This window comes from Hordeum vulgare, chromosome 7H, assembly GCF_904849725.1.
Source record: "Hordeum vulgare subsp. vulgare chromosome 7H, MorexV3_pseudomolecules_assembly, whole genome shotgun sequence".
Lineage (NCBI taxonomy): Eukaryota > Viridiplantae > Streptophyta > Magnoliopsida > Poales > Poaceae > Hordeum > Hordeum vulgare.
This window is the reverse complement of record NC_058524.1, coordinates 432,066,817-432,085,668: the sequence shown is the minus strand read 5'-3', so window position 1 is coordinate 432,085,668 and position 18,852 is coordinate 432,066,817. Positions and strand designations below refer to the sequence as shown.

The 18,852-nt window shown below is 42.9% G+C and overlaps 1 protein-coding gene across 1 annotated transcript; it reads left to right on the top strand.

Moving 5' to 3' along the window:
- Positions 1-6,918: 6,918 nt before the first annotated feature.
- LOC123409034 lies at positions 6,919-7,581 on the top strand (the record flags this gene model as incomplete). The annotated part of the gene is made up of 2 exons (XM_045102031.1): positions 6,919-7,320; positions 7,414-7,581. Coding segments are annotated over 2 exons (570 nt in total), but the record flags the coding sequence as incomplete, so codon positions are not given.
- Positions 7,582-18,852: the final 11,271 nt, after the last annotated feature.

Below are 18,852 nucleotides of genomic sequence, written 5' to 3'. Positions count from 1 at the left end.
GTCCCGGATAAGGTAAGGCTGCAGCCGTGGAGTTAACCGTGCGTGAGACCACAAAGGGATGCGATGTGTTACAGGCTGGATTCCTATGGCTTAGGATCGAGGTCCCGACATCTAATCATTTCAACAAATCGCTCAAAATCCTCATCATCCTTTTCTTGGATGGTTTCATAGGAAAGGGCATGGGTTTCTGAACCCATGGTTCTCTTTCTTTACCATGCTTCCTAGCAGCGAAGTCGTTCTTATCGTATCTCTTATTCTTAGGCTGTGGGTTATCAAGATCAACAGGTTCAATCTCCACATCCTTATCATTGCTAGGTTCAGCATCTTCATGAGCATCACTATTGATATTATCATTAGGCTCATGTTCATCACCAGATTTTGTTTCGGCATCAGAAACAGAGACATCGTTTGGTCTCTCGGGTGTAACAGCAACGGGGTTGCTAGCGTGCAAATTCCTATCATCTTTCTTTTTCTTCCTAGGATGACTAGGTGCATCAGTGCTAACTCCTTGAGAATCTTGTTCAATTCTCTTAGGATGACCCTCAGGATACAAAGGTTCCTGGGTCATTCTATCGCCTCTAGTGACGACTCTAACAAAATTGTCATTCAACTCATTGAGCAAGTCATTTTGAGCCTTAAGTACTTGTTCTACTTGCGTAGTAACCATAGAGGCATGTTTACTCAAGAGATTAAGATCATTGACGTTTCTGTCCACACAAGCACGTAAATGACTAAGCATACGAGCATTCTGTTCCAATTGTCTGCTAACATAATCACTGAAACTTTGTTGTTTGGTAACAAAGTTATCAAATTCATCCAGGCATAAGCTAGCAGGTTTATCAAAAGGAATATCACTCTCATTGAATCTACGGAGAGAATTTACCTCTACTACCTGTATCGGGTTATCAAGACCATGGATCTCTTCGATAGGTGGTAGATTTTTGACATCTTCAGATTTAATGCCTTTCTCTTTGATAGATTTCTTAGCTTCTTGCATATCTTCAGGACTGAGGAACAGAATACCTCTTTTCTTAGGAGTTGGCTTCGGAGGTGGTTCGGGAATAGTCCAAGCATTCTCATTGCACAATATATTATTCAATAGGATCTTAGCTTGTTCCACAGTTTGTTCCCTAAAAACACAACCGGCACAACTATCTAGGTGGTCCTTAGAAGCATCGGTTAGTCCATTATAGAAGATATCAAGTATTTCATTCTTTTCAAGAGGGTGATTAGGCAAAGCATTCAGTAGCTGGACGAGCCTCCCCCAAGCTTGTGGGAGACTCTCTTCTTTAAGTTGCGCAAAGTTATCTATTTCCTGCAAGGCATCTTGCTTCTTATGGGCAGGGAAATATTTTTCAGAGAAGTAGTAGATCATATCATGGGGACTACACACACAACCAGGAGCAAGAGAAGTGAACCAAGTCTTAGCATCATCCTTTAGCGAGAAAGGAAACAACTTAAGGATATAGTAGTGGCGGATCTTTTCCTCACTCGTGAATAGGGTGGCTATATCATGCAGTTTGGTAAGATGTGCTACAACCGTTTCAGACTCATAACCATGAAAAGGATCAGATTCGACCATAGTGATTAACTCAGGGTCGACAGAGAATTCATAATCCTTATCGGTCACAAAGATAGGTGAATTGCAAACTTCGGGTCGTATTTCATCCTAGCATTCAAAGATTTTTCTTTCCACTTGTGCAGTAAGTTCTCAAGATCATATCTATCCTTACAAGCAAGAAAGTCCTTAGCTATCTCTCCCTTCATAACATAACCCTCAAGCATATCAGGCAATTCATATCTAGGAGAGCTAGTTCTTACAGGTGAAATAGCAGGTTCCACTTCAATGATCTCAGCAGTTTCAGAAGTATCATCACATCTAGCACCAACTCTAGCAATTTGTGCATCAAGGAATGCACCTAGTGGCAAAGCAGTATCAAGCAAAGCATCATCACAAGCATCATGGACAGAAGAAGTAGCATCATCAAGCACATGCGACACATCAAAATTTCTAGCAGGAGGTGGTGTCGCAAACTTACTCATAAGTGAAGGTGAATCATGTGCAGAGCTAGATGACAGTTCCTTACCTGTCCTCGTAGTTGAGGGCAAGACTTTAGTTTTTTGATCTCTTGGATTCCTCATAGTCATCAGCACACGTAAATCCCAAGCGACTTAGAGAATAGAGCTATGCCTCCCCGGCAACGGCGCCAGAAAATAGTCTTGATAATCCACAAGTATAGGGGATCGCAACAGTTTCCGAGGGTAGAGTATTCAACCCAAATTTGTTGATTCGACACAAGGGGAAGCCAAAGAATATTCTCGAGTATTAGCAGTTGAGTTGTCAATTCAACCACACCTGAAAGACTTATTATCTGCAGCAACGTATCAGTAGGAGAGTAGTGTGATAGCAACAGTAGCAACGCTAACAGTAGCAGCAGTGACAACAGTAGTGACAGAGTAACAGTAGCAGTAGTGCCAGCAGTAGTGACAGAGTAATAGTAGCAGAAGTGACAACAGTAGCGGCAAAGTAACGTAGCAAGGACCAGTAGGAAAAACTCGTAAGCATTGGATCGGTGATGGATAATTATGCCGGATGATATTCATCATGCAACAGTTATAACACGGAGAGATATGTAACTAGCTCTAGTTTGTCAATGTAATGTAGGCATGTATTCCATATGTAGTCGTACGTGCTTAGGGAAAAGAACTTGCATGAAATCTATTGTCCATCCCTCCCGTGGCAGCGGGTTCCTAAGGAAACTAAGGGATATTAAGGTTCTCCTTTTAATAGAGAACCGGAACAACGCATTAGCACTTAGTGAATACATGAACTCCTCATACCATGGTGATCTCCGGGAGTGGTTCCGGCTATTGTCACTCCGGGGTTGTCGGGTGATAACACATAGTAGGTGACTACAACTTGCAAGATAGTATCAAGAACACACATATATTGACGAGAACATAATAGGTTCAGATCTGAAATCATGGCACTCGGGCCCTAGTGACAAGCATTAAGCATGACAAAGTAGTAGCAACATCAATCTCAGAACATAGTGGATACTAGGGATCAATCCCCGTCAAAACTAACTCGATTACATGATAGATCTCATCCAACCCATCACCGTCCAACAAGCCTACGATGAGATTACTCACGAACTGTGAAGAGCATCATGGAATTAGCGATGAAGGAAGGTTGGTGATGACGATGGCGACGATCTCCCCTCTCCGGAGCCCAGAATAGACTCCAGATCTGCCCTCCATATGAAGAACAGGTGGTGGCGGCGCCTCCGTATCGTAAAACGTGATGAACTCTTCTCCTTGATATTTTTCCGGACGAAAGGGACTAAATAGAGCTGGAGTTGGAGGCGCACTACAAGAAATATGCTCATACATGACGTTTTTTAAGACGTCGTTGATGAATTCGTCATAAATGTATGACGATTTCATCCGAGATTGTCGTAAACTGTTTGAGGGGATCAAATCTACATATAAATTACGACGATGTGAGTCAAAAACGTCGTAACCGCATAAGATGAGATCGTCATAACTTTTACGACGATTATAAAAATGTCGTAACATGTTTTAACTATGTTGACATGTCACTCATGGGTCCATTCTATGTCATGCGCCAAACCCGCCTAGTTTGTGAAGCAACCTACTATTCTGTCATTCCAAAAAAATTCAAAAAATTCTCATAAATATTTTGGACTATATATTACTCAAATATGTGAAAACCCTTCCTTCCATAGTTCAAAAATAATTCAGCAATATGCATTTTCCTATTTTGTTCAGAATAGCACTTTGTGAAGGAAGTGCTATTTCGATTTTTTTGATTGCCCTCAAAATTGTTGGGAACTCTTTCCTATCCAAATGTTTGCCTCATGAAAACTTTCGTAATCATTTGCCTAGTAATTCTTTCTCAGCATATTTCCAAAGTTTGTGTTCAGCTCATAGCTTTGTGAAGGAAGTACTAGCTAGGAATATCCTGATGATTTGAATTTTTTCTACATCTTCTATATGCCAAAACCATAGCTCTCAACAAAATTTCAGCCACATGTAACAATCCATGTGAGCTTAGCATCCAATCTTTGTTTCTAGTAATATTTTCAGTTTGTGAAGCAACTACATTTTATATTGCTTTATAGTAGATGAAAATTTACCACGGAATAAAACTTACCATATAACATAACTCCACCAAATTTTAGCTCATTTAACTCTGCCAGTTTCCGTCAATATTTTTTCTAATATTCTGTTCAGTAGAGAGCATTGTGAAGGAAGTACAATTTTTGTTTATCCAAAAATTATGAAATTATTACATTGCCTTAATGTGCTCGAGTTATCATCCTCCTCCAAATTTCAGCTCAATCCAATTATGTATGTAAGCCCAGTTTCAATTACCATTTTCTGTCTGGATTAACACATTGTGAAGGAAGTGTCACTTTGGCATGTCCAAATGGTATAAAAAACTTACACTGGCTTCATATGCCTAAATTAGCATCATACACCAAATTTCACCTCAATACATTCATTCATTTGATCTGAGCTTCAACATCCATATTTTTGCATAGTGTGGTACTTTGCAAAGCAAGTCTCACCTAGGTTCATCCATTTGAGTTAAAAATTTGCCAAAAGAGTGTCCTTAGTAGATGATCATCCTCATGCAAAATTTAGGCCCATTGTCTATGTGCATTTCCCGCATCGCTAATCAAACACTTGGCTGCTATTTCATGTTTGAGCTCAGTTCGGTCTCCTCATGAGATTCTTCCATTGTATTCTTATTCCTAACACCTACAGAGGGATTTTCCAACCTACCAGACATGCCTATTCCACCCCGAGCGTGTGGCAACACAACGGTCAGGCGGTGACCACGTGGCTGGCATGCAAGTTTACGCGCTCTGGAGTTGGGGCCCTCGACCACCTTTCAAACCTTGACATCAAGACACCACACCATGTATTTATGATTAAATAGATTTTTATGTACCTATAAATGATTTTTGAGGAAAATAAATATCAAACTATAATGCAGCCGCAGTTCGAATTTGACCCGCTTCCAGCTGATTCGATGAAAATTTGTCTTTTCCACGAGAGGTGGATAAAAGCTTTTAACACCCAACCATTTTGTCAATTGTAAATTAAACGTGTCCTAGTATTTTATAAAAATGATTTGGTATAATTTTGAAACAAATATATGATAGGTCGTTCACAAAAAAACTCATTTTGGACACATGAAAAATGGAAAATGATTTTTACATAAGGAAAATGAAAACTTCCTTAATCAACGTTGTTTGTCATTCGAATATGCACCCTTGTGCATAATATTAGATCATTTGAACAAACTATGCAATGAATGTGGCCAAAAGATTGATCATTTGGCTTGAAAACCATGAATCTTCACACATGGTAGCCCATTTCTGAGAACACTTTTTAAAAATAATTGTCGTATTACAAGTTTATTATTTTCCCTGGTAAATTTGTCACATATAATGACACAATGTAAAAGGTTTTCCATTTTCTTGATTTTTTTTGAATTTTTCATGGCCATTTCAAAATGCGGTCAAAACGGCGGGTATGACCGTGCCTAGCTAGTGGTTGAATCTTGGAAAACTTTTGATGTTTCTATGATTAAATAGATACTTTTGTACCTATAAATTATTTTTGGGAAAAATATAAAGCAAACTATGAGGCATCTGCAGTTCAAATTTGACCCGCTTCCAGCTGATTCGATGAAAATTTGTCTTTTTCACGAGAGGTGGATAAAAGCTTTTAACACCCAACCATTTTGTTAATTGTAAATTAAACGTGTCCTAGTATTTTATAAAAATGATTTGGTACAATTTTGAAACAAATATATGGTAGGTCCTTCATAAAAAAACTCATTTTGAACACTTGAAAAATTGAAAATGTTTTTTACATACAAGGAAAATGAAAACTTCTTTAATCAACGTTGTTTGCCATTCCAATACACACCCTTGTATATAATATTAGATCATTTGAGAAAACTATGTCATGGATGTGGCCATAAGATTGATCATTTGGCTTGAAAACCATGAATCTTCACACATGATAGCCCATTTCTAAGAACACTTTTAAAAAATAATTGTCGTATTACAAGTTTATTATTTTTTATGGTAACTTTGTCACATATAATGACACAATGCAAAGGTTTTCCATTTTTTTGATTTTTTTTGAATTTTTATGGCCATTTCGAAATGCGGTCAAAACGGCTGGTATGACCGTTCCTACCTAGTGATTGAATCTTGGAAATTTTTTGGTATTTCTCTGATTAAGTAGATACTTGTGTACTTAAAAAGGATTTTTGGGAAAAATAAAGAGAAAACGTTGAGGCAGCTGCAGTTCAAATTTGACCCGCTTCCAGCTGATTTAACGAAAATTTTGTTTTTCACGAGAGGTGGATCAAAGCTTTTTGGACCCAACCATTTTGAGCACTTGGAAAATGGAAAATGAATTTTCCATCCAAAAAAAAGAAAACTTTCTTTTGCAACATTGTTTTCCATTCTTATACGCACCCTTGTGCATAATATGAGATCATTTGGTCAAGCTTTACACTCAAAAAATGGACGAGAGGTGGACAAAGAGCTTTTAAGAGGGAATCATTTGGTCCATTTGTACGTAAAATAGGTCGATTATTTTTTAAAATTGTCGCGGTTCACTTTTGTAACTAATATTTGATAGATTCTTCACATAGGTAAAAACAAATAAGAGAAACAAAAAAAGATAAACACATTTACATAAGCTTTATTCTCATTGGTGGAGATGTTTGTGCCATGGATTGATGACATGACACACATCCATCCATCCATCCACGACTGAACCCGAACTCCCATCTGCTCTCACCTTGGCGTTTTTCCTTCTACACCCCCGCCTCCCTTTCTTTCTTTCCTTCAACGCACGATCTCCTCTCTCCCCAACGCACCAGAGACCCCCCTAATTCACATCGATGGTGGATGCTTGCGGAACTGCCCTCGTGAAGCCTCCACAATGGTGGTGGTGCCGATGGCGGCGGCGGTCGGCATCGCCTTCGCGGTGCTGCAGTGGGTGCTCGTCTCCAAGGTCAAGGTCACCACCGAGCCGCGCGTCGAGGGAGGCGAGGCCTCCGCCTCCGGCGGCAAGTACGGCGCCAGCGAGTACCTCATTGAGGAGGAGGAGGGCCTCAACGACCACAACGTCGTCCTCAAGTGCGCCGAGATCCAGACCGCCATCTCCGAAGGTGAGACATGCACCCCCACACATGGTTATTTCTCGGAGGTCGTAGCTACTGGTCCGCGCTCCGCTCGCCGGCGGGCGTGGATCGATCCTATGGTGGGGGGTGCGTAGATCTCGAACATATCAAGACGTACCGACTAAAATGCTGGCAAAGTTAATCCTACAATGCACTGCCTTTTTCATTATTAGAATCTGAAATACTTGCTGCATCTATACGTACGCAGAGGCGTGGCGAGAGGCGACACGAACAAGCATGAGGAGCTGGAGCTGCTGATAAAGGACTACCCGTATGCGGTGGACAGGATGAAGATCTGGACCGAGATCAAGAAATGGGTCACCGACTACTGCGCGATATAATACGCCGACGAGGACCGCGCCATCGCGGCCGACAGCGAGCTGCAAGCGTGGTGGAGCGAGGTGCGAAATGTTGGCCACGGTGACCTGAGCGACGCGCCATGGACTGCGTCGACGACCTCATCGAGACCTGCGCCACCGCTACTAGTAGTTAGTTTCTCCGCCGGTTTGACTGCTTTCTGTTCTCTTGCGGCGTGATTGAACCCGTCAGGAGCTTTCTGTTCGTGTGTGCTTACTCCAGATGAGATGAGATGCACATCCATGCTTTGCAATGTCTGATGGTATGTGCATGCACCTGCACTGCTGTGCATCTGCATCCTATCATTCCAAGGTGGAAGTTTTGGGGCACAAATTAATTAACCTCTAGCTAGAGCTAGAGCTGCAGCTGCTCGACCACAACACTAACTGGCTGGCTACAAGAGGGTGGAGGACAATGGCTTTTAGGGGGTATCTCTTTCTCTGTCGTGTTGCTATTGGGGAGCAGTAGTGATGCTTTGGATATATTATCCGAACCAGAACTTGCAGAGGAGTCTACTCCATATACTACTAAATTTGTCAGTTTTTAGGCTATAAAAGTTTTAGCCGTCCACTCCTTCCTTTTTTTATGTATACGTTTTCTGTTTGCTAGCTCATGTATGCTCACGATGATATGTCATGCTGTCATGTAGTTGCACAATTACTACTCTACTGAATGCAGTGGCGACTTTTTCTTTACTACAGTGAGCTTGCATTACATGAGACAGTAATTAGTTAATTTTACTTATTAGCTGGAGTTAGACCATTAACATTTCTCCTCTTCATATTTTTGTCTTACTCAATGTAGTGGCGAATCAATTATGGTCAATATTACATCAGTGTTTTGATTCAGATTGCTGAAGTTTGGTTTAAGTCAGCTGATATGAGCCAAATCCTCCAGCTTGATTTCATGTACCTTAGCTACTTTGATGTGCACCTTCATTGCTTTGAGGTCTGAAGCCCTACTTTCATGTACTTTAGTTGCTTCACTCTGCTATGTCATAAGATCAGACTTTGTTCCTGCATTAATTTATCTACCACGAAGTGTAACTCTGATTCTGCTATATCATAAAACCAATCTTTGTTGTTGCATGTATCAGAGTTGCATGAAAACTTCTTTTAGATGTTCTTAGTTTGCCTTTTCTAGGTCTGTAGGCACACAAAACATATGAACATATGAACAATCATAGTATCTTTGTCTTCGTTAGAACTTAGTGACATCAGATTTCACCCCTTTGTTGGCGCCATTTTGTTTTTCAAGATTGGTGCCGGCTTCACCGTTTTTTGCTTCCTTGCAATGGGCAAGGATGATTCACTTTGCTCTCATCCTTCTTCGGCAAGTCACCACTGAGGTGAGATGATTGGTAATTGAAAGAACTAACATGGTTTACAATATGTAATGAGACTTCATGCCCAAAACAAAATTTCTGAATAATTTGTTCACCCTTATATTTCAACACTATAGAGTTTGGTTAATAAGTCAGTTTGTCTGCCAAATGTAGGTTGAGAGAAATTAAGAGAATATACCCATGATATACCTTAGATGTATTGTGACCTCATGATAGGGACTATTTTGCGTCAAGCCGTCAACCTGAAATATGGGCATGAAGGTTAGACTGCTGTTTGTATATCTAATTAACAGAAATTACCAAATATTACTTTTTCCTTGACAATTATGAAGTGCACTTGACTACACAAAGATGGACCTGAAGGCAAAATATTACGTTTTCCTTGACAATTATGAAGTGCACTTGACTACCAAATATTACTTATTCAAAGTATTTTAGTACTAGCACTCAGATTCAACTATGCTAAGATTTTACTAGCTCTAAGTTTGTAATACCATAATTGATATTTCGCAAAATTCGCAAAATTCTTTGATCGTACTTTTAAAAAATAACACAACATCTATGTTATTTTGACAAATTAGAAAAGAAGAAAGAAGGTGACTTCTGTGTAGACTGCATTTCCTCAGCAGAGCAGACTTCATCTGTTGAATTTAACCGACCAGGTCTACTTTCATGTGTGTACCATATTTTTACGCAAAACTTGTAGTATAGGTAATAAACAATCCAGTATGAAGCAGAGCATTTATTGTGCGGTGTTCTTTCATGTTCTCGTTAAGCGGAACTTACGTGAATATATGTGCATCCTCTTGTTTTCCTTGTCGTATCGATGTTGTGCGGTGTGGTGCTGCACATTCGCCATGTGTTTCTTCAGTCCCCATTTTAGGTGGTAGTTGACTAGCTTCGCTTGCTGTGCTTGTTCATGTAATTATCTCTGTCGTCGTACCAATTGGAGATTAATTCCATGACTAATGTTGATGATACTTAGTTTACGTGCAAATTCAGGGCTTGTTGATGTCTGAATCTATTCAACTTCAGGGCTCAGATACACACCAGCAGTTAACAGCTGAAATTTGATCTCCACACGTATTATTTTGCGAAACAGTTTAGTTTTCACACTATTTTAGGATTTCTTACTGTGTCTTCTGCCTCGGAACCACCGGCGAACTGGCTGATGAACCGAGTTAGCAGCGGCTGTCACTGTCGGTTAGTACGTATGCTGTTGTGCTTGCCCTGTTAATGTTCTTCAGGAAGAATTCGAGGAGTACGTCGAGAAGGCCAAGACGCTGCCCGACACCACCACCAACGAGAGCAAGCTCTGCCTCTACAGCCTCTACAAGCAGGCCACCATCGACCCTGTCAACACCGGTATCTTCACATTTTACGCGCCTTTCCTTTCCTTTCCATATTACTAGCTTTAGTAACAAGTAAATTATAAGGTCTGGTTTACTGTTAAATTAGCTCTAGTTTCCTGTCCTGGTGAACTCTCAAGAGCGACTCTGTTTGATTTATTTTGGCGTATCCATAGAAAGGACAATCTGATGAAAAAGGAAAATACACATCGCCATCTTAAGCTTTAACTAGTAGCACAACCAACCCCAATGTGGTCACTCATTGTTCCAAATAATATTAATAGTTATTATTATGTGGTCACCTGGACATGTGCCCAGATCCATATATGCATGGTTGGTACTTGTATAGATCTACAAAGGGAACAACATCTGACACTGCTTGTCCTCCGATTAATTATAAATAATATTACTACATATTTTTACTATCTGGCACAGTAATTTTTAGATTTTCTTCTCAAACATGAATACAAGTAGATGGCAGTTTGTATTAGAATTTCGTCGATTCGTCGCGCTTTACTAACTTCCATCAGGGAGTGGATCAAGATGATGCGCTATACATGCATGTTGCTATGCTATTTATGTGGGTGGGAGTTGATCATTCAGTAATCAACAATGTCGAATCATGCATTGCGTTTTTTTGTTACTACTTGTATTTATTCCTGGTATATGTCTTTCTCGCAACTGTGTATCAAGTTGGTCTGCTGAACATTGACGGATTCTACGATCAACTGGTGCATCATACTTGTTTTCCTTCAAAGTTTTCCTGAATATTATTATTTTTGTGTGCAACTTATCTTAGAGTGACCATGTATGTCAGTATACTCAAGTAACTGAATGTATTCATGTTAACTCTGTTTAGTACTAGTAGATTCAGAAATTTAGTTCATAGAATTATTGGTAGGAGTAGTAAACGAGTCAAACAAAAATATCCATATGCAAATGTCGGTCTATGTTTGAGTCAATTTGGTTTGCTCTTCTACTGGAGCTCCTATCCGGTCTAATGTTTTTTGTTTTGTCTCTTTTTCTGTTGCTAGGAAAGTGATGAGAAGATGTCGATGATGCCTACTGGGGACATTCAAATCAACACAACATAAAAATTTCTGAACCTATGTCTCATAGGAGAGTGGAATGAACTCCATTGTTAGCAGATGTGTCATTGTTTTATTTTGCAATTCTGTTCGTTCTTGCTATATTCCTATGTAAGGAAATGTATTTATGAGATGATTTATTGTGTTATGTAAACCTGGGAGATGTATTATGTGATGTTATATGATGAATGATTTTAATTTGAGTTAGAGTATTCTTGATTTGAATATGAAATAGTGTTGGATTTAATATTGGACAAATAATTGGGTTGCAAAGGCCCAACAAATAGAAATGAAACCAAGTTCAGGAACAAAAAGTTGCTGAATTCAAAAATGAAAAAGGCCAAAACTGAAACTGGACCAAATGTATTTGGGCACTAAAAGGCCAGGGCCCAAATTATAATGATAAATTTTTTTCGAAAAAACATACTAAAGTGGGTGTAAATAGGCTAAGGCCCAAAAGAAGTCCAATAAGAAAAAGCCCAAAAAAATAAAACCAACCCATGTGATCAATTGAAATGGGTTGGGCTGATTTCAACTATAATGTTTTGATTTCGTCATAACTTTGCCATGTAGGACTGCCACGTAGGACTGGGTTATATTGTCAACGATGATTTAGGATCGTCGTATATGTTACGACAATCCAGGAATCGTCGTAGAAGTTCCGACGATTTCGATCAAAACGTTGGTGCTGTTCATTTCTGACGCTCCGTTTTCGACGCTTGGTTTTTCATCGTGAGATCGTCGTAAACTAAAAACCTGACGATGTAGTGACGAAAATATAGCGTCGTGTATTAGCATATTCCTTGTAGTGGCAGTGGAGCTCCGAGGGCCCCACAAGCCTGCTAGGCGCGGGCAGGGGGCCCTGCGCGTGGTGGGCTTGTGGGCTCCTCGCTCCACTCCTCCGGTTGATTCTTGTGCCAGTATTTTTTATATATTCCACAAAAAATCCTCGTACATTTCCACGTCATTCCGAGAACTTTTATATCTGTGCAAAAACAACACCATGGTAATTCTGCTGAAAACAACGTTAGTCCTGGTTAGTTCCATTCAAATCATGCAAATTAGAGTCCAAAACAAGGGAAAAAGAGTTTGGAAAAGTAGATACGACGGAGACGTATCAGTCCCGCAAGACAGCACGTGCGCGTGACACTGCCACTGAGACGCCTGGGTTCCCGGCCATTTTGGTCGACCTCTTGACCAGGCTGGGATATCGCTGGTACGCCGAGTACACTCTGTATGAGGATTTCCGCGAGTACAACCAGTACCAGTAACAGGCTGAGGTTCGCATCTTCGACCAGATGGGAAACTCCACCCTCGAGTGCCACGTCTTTTGCCGTATTGGATTGTCGATCGAGATGGCCGTCCATGATGCGGCCTACATCGCTATCACCCGTCTCTGTGGAGCATACCCTCACCTGGAGGGGTCTGCTTTCAGATACATCATGTATGTACCTACTCTGGATGAGACTGGATCAGATCTCACTTCCTACACTGCTCGCCTTCGGGAGCACAACGACCGGTCCTACGCCGCTGTTTCTGCCCCCTATGTGATGCGTCACTACAAAGCACGTGTTCTAGTGTAGTACAATGAGGCACTGGATCGTGCTTTTCGAGCTCTGACTGTGGAACTGTACGCTACGTGTGCTCGTCTTTACGACGCGTTCTACACGTGCTCGTCTTTACGACGCGTTGACTGAGCTGCAGCCAACAGTCCACCCAAGGGTCCCCGCAAGGCACATCCGCGATCCGAGCAGGACAGAGCTACCACCAGGTCTTAAGTGGACTGGTGTTGGCGGTAGTACCCCTGCACTTGGATCTCTTCTCCCCGATTGGATGCGGTTGTGACGCCCTCGATTTAATCGTATGCTAATCATAAATGCAAATGCGACGATCAAACTCAAGGACTCATGGGGAGATATCACAACACAACTCTAGACACAAATAAAACATACAAGCTTCATATTACAAGCCAGGGCCTCGAGGGCTAGAATACGGAAGCTCGATAAACACATGAGTCAGCGGAAGCAACAAATATTTGAGTACAGACATTAAACATGGGGTGCCTTAGAGAAGGCTAGCACAAATGATACAACGATCGAACGAGGCGAGGCCTCCTGCCTGGGAACCTCCTAACTACTCCTGGTCTTCAGCAGTCTCCACGTAGTAGTAAGCACCATCGGGGTAGCAGTCGTCATCGGCGGGATACTCCATCTCCCGGGCTCCATCATCTGGTCGCAGCAACGGATCAAGGGGCAAAGGGGGAGCAACGGTGGGCACATTTATTATTTAAAATTTTATTGATAGTAACCAAGTTATTTAGTGGGGTGAGACCCACGTGTCATATTGTTTAGGTTAATTAATTAACATAATTAGTTAACAACTTTTAATCAATTTTCCTATTTGATCTAAAACATTATTAACTAATTAAGAGAGTAATTAACTAGTCTAATTAATACTTCATTATCTATTTAATTAATTAACTAATTAATTAATTAATTATCTATTTTTTTCATTATTATTATTATTATTTTGTTATTATCCTGTTATCATTTTTTAACAGTTTAGAGGGGGAGAGGAGGATGGGCGCTCCCTCACTAATCACATCGGTTGTCATACACACGGGGATTAGTGGGGGGGGGGGGCATTCCCTCACTAATCAGATCGGTTGGGAGGGGTGTCCAGGGCCAGGGGCGCGAGGGGCTCGGGCGAGCCGACACCGACGGTCTGGGGCTCGCCGGCAGCGGGGCTGGCCGCAGCCGGCGGTGAGCAGGGCTGAACCGAAGGGGAAACGACAAGGGGGAGGGGGGGGGGGGGCGAGTGGGGCTATGTGGGGAGCAGCCGCCGCCAGAGCGCGTGAGGCATGGGCGGGGCACGACTGGCGCGCGGCGACGACAGGCAAGGCAGGGGGCGCGGGGAGCCGCGGTGAGTGGAGGGGCCACCGGAGGGAAGAGGGGGAGAGGAGGATGGGCGCTCACATCGACAGCAGGGGATGAGCAGTGGGTGTGGGGAGGGGCGACGGTCGGCAAAGTGGGGGGTAGGGGTGCACCGGCGAGGAGGAGGCGGGGAGGGTCCCACGCTCGGCGTGGGGGCGTCGGGGCGGTCCTGGCAACGGCGACCGGCACCGACCGGTGGTGGATCCAGCGAGGGAGGCCGCAGGCTCGAGCGGGTTGGCCCTAGCGCGGCAGGTGGCTGCGACGGGGAACGAGGGAGCGGTGAGGGGCGACGGAAGACCTGGTCGAGGGGCTCGGTCGAGCGAGCGAGGGGAAACGAGCGCGACGATGGGGATCGAGAGGGCCGAGGGATCCATCCCCCTCGTGGGTTCTCCTGGCGGGGGGGGGGGGGGGTGTGGAGGAGTGGGGGTGGGGAGAGGCAGCGCTAGGCTTTTCTTGGGGGTCTTATATCCTCACGTAGCATAGGTGGGCCATGGGGGTTACGGGCTAGGCTGGCTCACTACTAGAAATATGTCAACTAATGACCTTCAATATTGGTCACTGAATGGTCATTGATTTGCATTTGTGACCTTTTTATGACCAAAAACAAAAGTTCTAAAGCTGAGGGTCTTTAGTGAACTATAATGACCTTTTTTCTGGATTGGTCGTAGGATTTTATGACCAAACAGAAGGTCATAGGTTTAACGACCAAATGATTTGGTCACTAGCAATCTGCCCACACCACGTCAGAGCCACCGTGGCAGGCTGACGTGCCAGAATTATAACCAAATGAAAAGGTCGTAAATAAGATTCAGCCCGGTCCATTCCGGTCGTCTACATGGACCGGGCCCAATAATTTGGCCTTTTATTTTCTGGGATAGAATCTTTTACTGAGCAGGTTTTTTATTAGTCACTTTTCTTTTGGGCCTTGGCCTACTCTTTTTAGTCCAGTTCTTGTTTGGGCCTTGGCCTACTCTTTTTTTAGGCCCAAGCCTTTTTAGACAAATTCTAGTTTGGGCCTTGGCCTACTCTTTTTTAGGCCCAAGCCTTCTTAGTCTATTTCTTGTTTGGGCCTCGGCCTTTTTGCTGTCCAAACTAACTTTAGTGCCCAAACAAAATGGTCCAAACAAAACTTAAATAATTTACAACTTCACAAAATACTTCATCAGGTTCAAATCGAGCAAGACATTGTTTCATCACCAGAATGACTAATCACTTAAATAATTGACAACTTCAGAGGTGCAGAGCTTCACAAAAACTCATCACACATTTCCACCAAGCTTTCAAAGTCCATGCCCAGCGGACTTTCGTGATGGTCCGTCACAGCCGCCATATTTGTTTTCTGCCTTGTGACTCTATCAGGTTCATCAGGTTCCAGGATCCTCTTTGTTTGTCCTGGAGGTGGGGCCATCACCCTTCCTGGAGGCATTGCAGCAGATGCTTCTGAGCTCTTCCTCTTCTTGCTGGCTGTCTTCAGTGCCTTGTATAAATAGCATAGAAAAAAATTAGATCACAAGATAAATATGAGAGCACAAGGAAACACAGAGCATACAAGAACCCGAACCCTCCAAGCAAGACAGAGTTTGCACCTTAACAGTCTTGTGCACTACAACTTCATCCTCCTTAGGATTGTACTCTGGGTCATCACTAATAACTCCACTACCTTCTTGAACCCCATTACTTGTACCTTCTTGTACATCATTTGTTTTCCTAATCATTGACGCTATTGCATCAATGCCTAGGGACTGGAATATCCGATTGTTCCTCATCATATTTCTAGCCCTAACCTTCTCGTACTCGGGGAGAGGATGCTCATCTTTGCAAGGCAAAGTAAACATAATTATTACGTTAATTGTTGGAATTCATGGACAGACAACCAAAAATATCTTATGATATTTTATTATCATTTAATCCTACTTATTCAGCTAAGGAAGAGTAACAGCACACATGCACAGCTAAGCGAGCTAATTCAGATTACAGCAATACATTTGCATAATAAAATGTGACAGTATTTTACATCACCAGCCTCCAAGATATTTTACTTAGAATATTACATTTCACTTAGCATATTAAGACACATTTTATAAATCTGATAGTATAACCACAAGGAGCAACTTGCATACCACTGGTTGGCCTCGGGTTTGACCTTGTCATCCTTGACATGGATGATCTTGAGGTGGTGCTTGCAAAATAGAATAAACAACGATCAGATACAACCGGGATAAAGTAAAATGACGCACTTATATCAATAAAGGAAAGCATTTAGACGAGCATGCACATACATGTAATGTTGGGGAACGTCGCATGGGAAACAAAAATTTTCCTACGCGCACGAAGACCTATCATGGTGATGTCCATCTACGAGAGGGGATGAGTGATCTACGTACCCTTGTAGACCGTACAGCAGAAGCGTTAGTGAACGTGGTTGATGTAGTGGAACGTCCTCACGTCCCTCGATCCTCCCCGCGAACAATCCCGGGATCAGTCCCACGATCTAGTACCGAACGGACGGCACCTCCGCGTTCAGCACACGTACAGCTCGACGATGATCTCGGCCTTCTTGATCCAGCAAGAGAGACGGAGAGGTAGAAGAGTTCTCCGGCAGCGTGACGGCGCTCCGGAGGTTGGTGATGATCTTGTCTCAGCAGGGCTCCGCCCGAGCTCCGCAGAAACGAGATCTAGAGGAAAAACCGTGGAGGTATGTGGTCGGGCTGTCATGGAAAAGTCGTCTCAAATCAGCCCTAAAACCTCCGTATATATAGGTGGGAGAGAGGGGACCTTGCCTTGGGGCTCAATGAGCCCCAAGGGGGTCGCCCGAGGTAAGGGGGGAAGGTCTCCCCCCCCAAACCGAGTTGGACTTGGTTTGGTGGGTGGGAGTCCTTCCTTCCCTTCCCACCTCCTCTTTTTTTTTCTTTCTCTTTGATTTTTCTTCCAATGTGCATAGGGCCCTTTTGGGCTGTCCCACCAGCCCACTAAGGGCTGGTGCGCCACCCTCAAGGCCTATGGGCTTCCCCGGGGTGGGTTGCCCCCCCCGGTGAACTCCCGGAACCCATTCGTCATTCCCGGTACATTCCCGGTAACTCCGAAAACCTTCCCGTAATCAAATGAGGTCATCCTATATATCAATCTTCGTTTCTGGACCATTCCGGAAACCCTCGTGACGTCCGTGATCTCATCCGGGACTCCGAACAACATTCGGTAACCAACCATATAACTCAAATACGCATAAAACAACGTCGAACCTTAAGTGTGCAGACCCTGCGGGTTCGAGAACTATGTAGACATGACCCGAGAGACTCCTCGGTCAATATCCAATAGCGGAACCTGGATGCCCATATTGGATCCTACATATTCTACGAAGATCTTATCGTTTGAACCTCAGTGCCAAGGATTCATATAATCCCGTATGTCATTCCCTTTGTCCTTCGGTATGTTACTTGCCCGAGATTCGATCGTTAGTATCCGCATACCTATTTCAATCTCGTTTACCGGCAAGTCTCTTTACTCGTTCCGTAATACAAGATCCCGCAACTTACACTAAGTTACATTGCTTGTAAGGCTTGTGTGTGATGTTGTATTACCGAGTGGGCCCCGAGATACCTCTCCGTCACACGGAGTGACAAATCCCAGTCTTGATCCATACTAACTCAAGTAACACCTTCGGAGATACCTGTAGAGCATCTTTATAGTCACCCAGTTACGTTGCAACGTTTCATACACACAAAGTATTCCTCCGGTGTTAGTGAGTTATATGATCTCATGGTCATAGGAACAAATACTTGACACGCAGAAAAACAGTAGCAGCAAAATGACACGAGCAACATGCTACGTCTATTAGTTTGGGTCTAGTCCATCACGTGATTCTCCTAATGACGTGATCCAGTTATCAAGCAACAACACCTTGTTCATAATCATAAGACACTGACTATCGTTGATCAACTGGCTAGCGAACTAGAGGCTTGCTAGGGACAGTGTTTTGTCTATGTATCCACACATGTAAATGAGTCTTCATTCAATACAATTATAGCATGGATAATAAACGATTATGTTGATACAGGAATTATAATAATAACTATATTTATTATTGCCTCTAGGGCATAATTCCAACAGTCTCCCACTTGCACTAGAGTCAATAATCTAGCCCTCACATCATCATGCGAATTACATTGTAATAAATCTAACACCCATACAGTTCTGGTGTTGATCATGCTTTGGCCGTGGAAGAGGTCAGCGGGTCTGCTACATTCAGATCCGTGTGCATTTTGCATATATTTACGTCCTCTCCTTCGACGTAGTCACGGATGAGGTTGAAGCGTCGTTTGATGTGTCTGGATTTCTTGTGAAACCGTGGTTCCTGTGCTAAGGAAATGGCACCCGTGTTGTCACAGAACAAGGTTATTGGATTCAGTGCGCTTGGCACCACTCCAAGATCCGTCATGAACTGCTTCATCCAGACACCCTCCTTAGCCTCCTCCGAGGCAGCCATGTACTCCGCTTCACATGTAGAATCTGCTACGACGCTTTGCTTGGAACTGCACCAGCT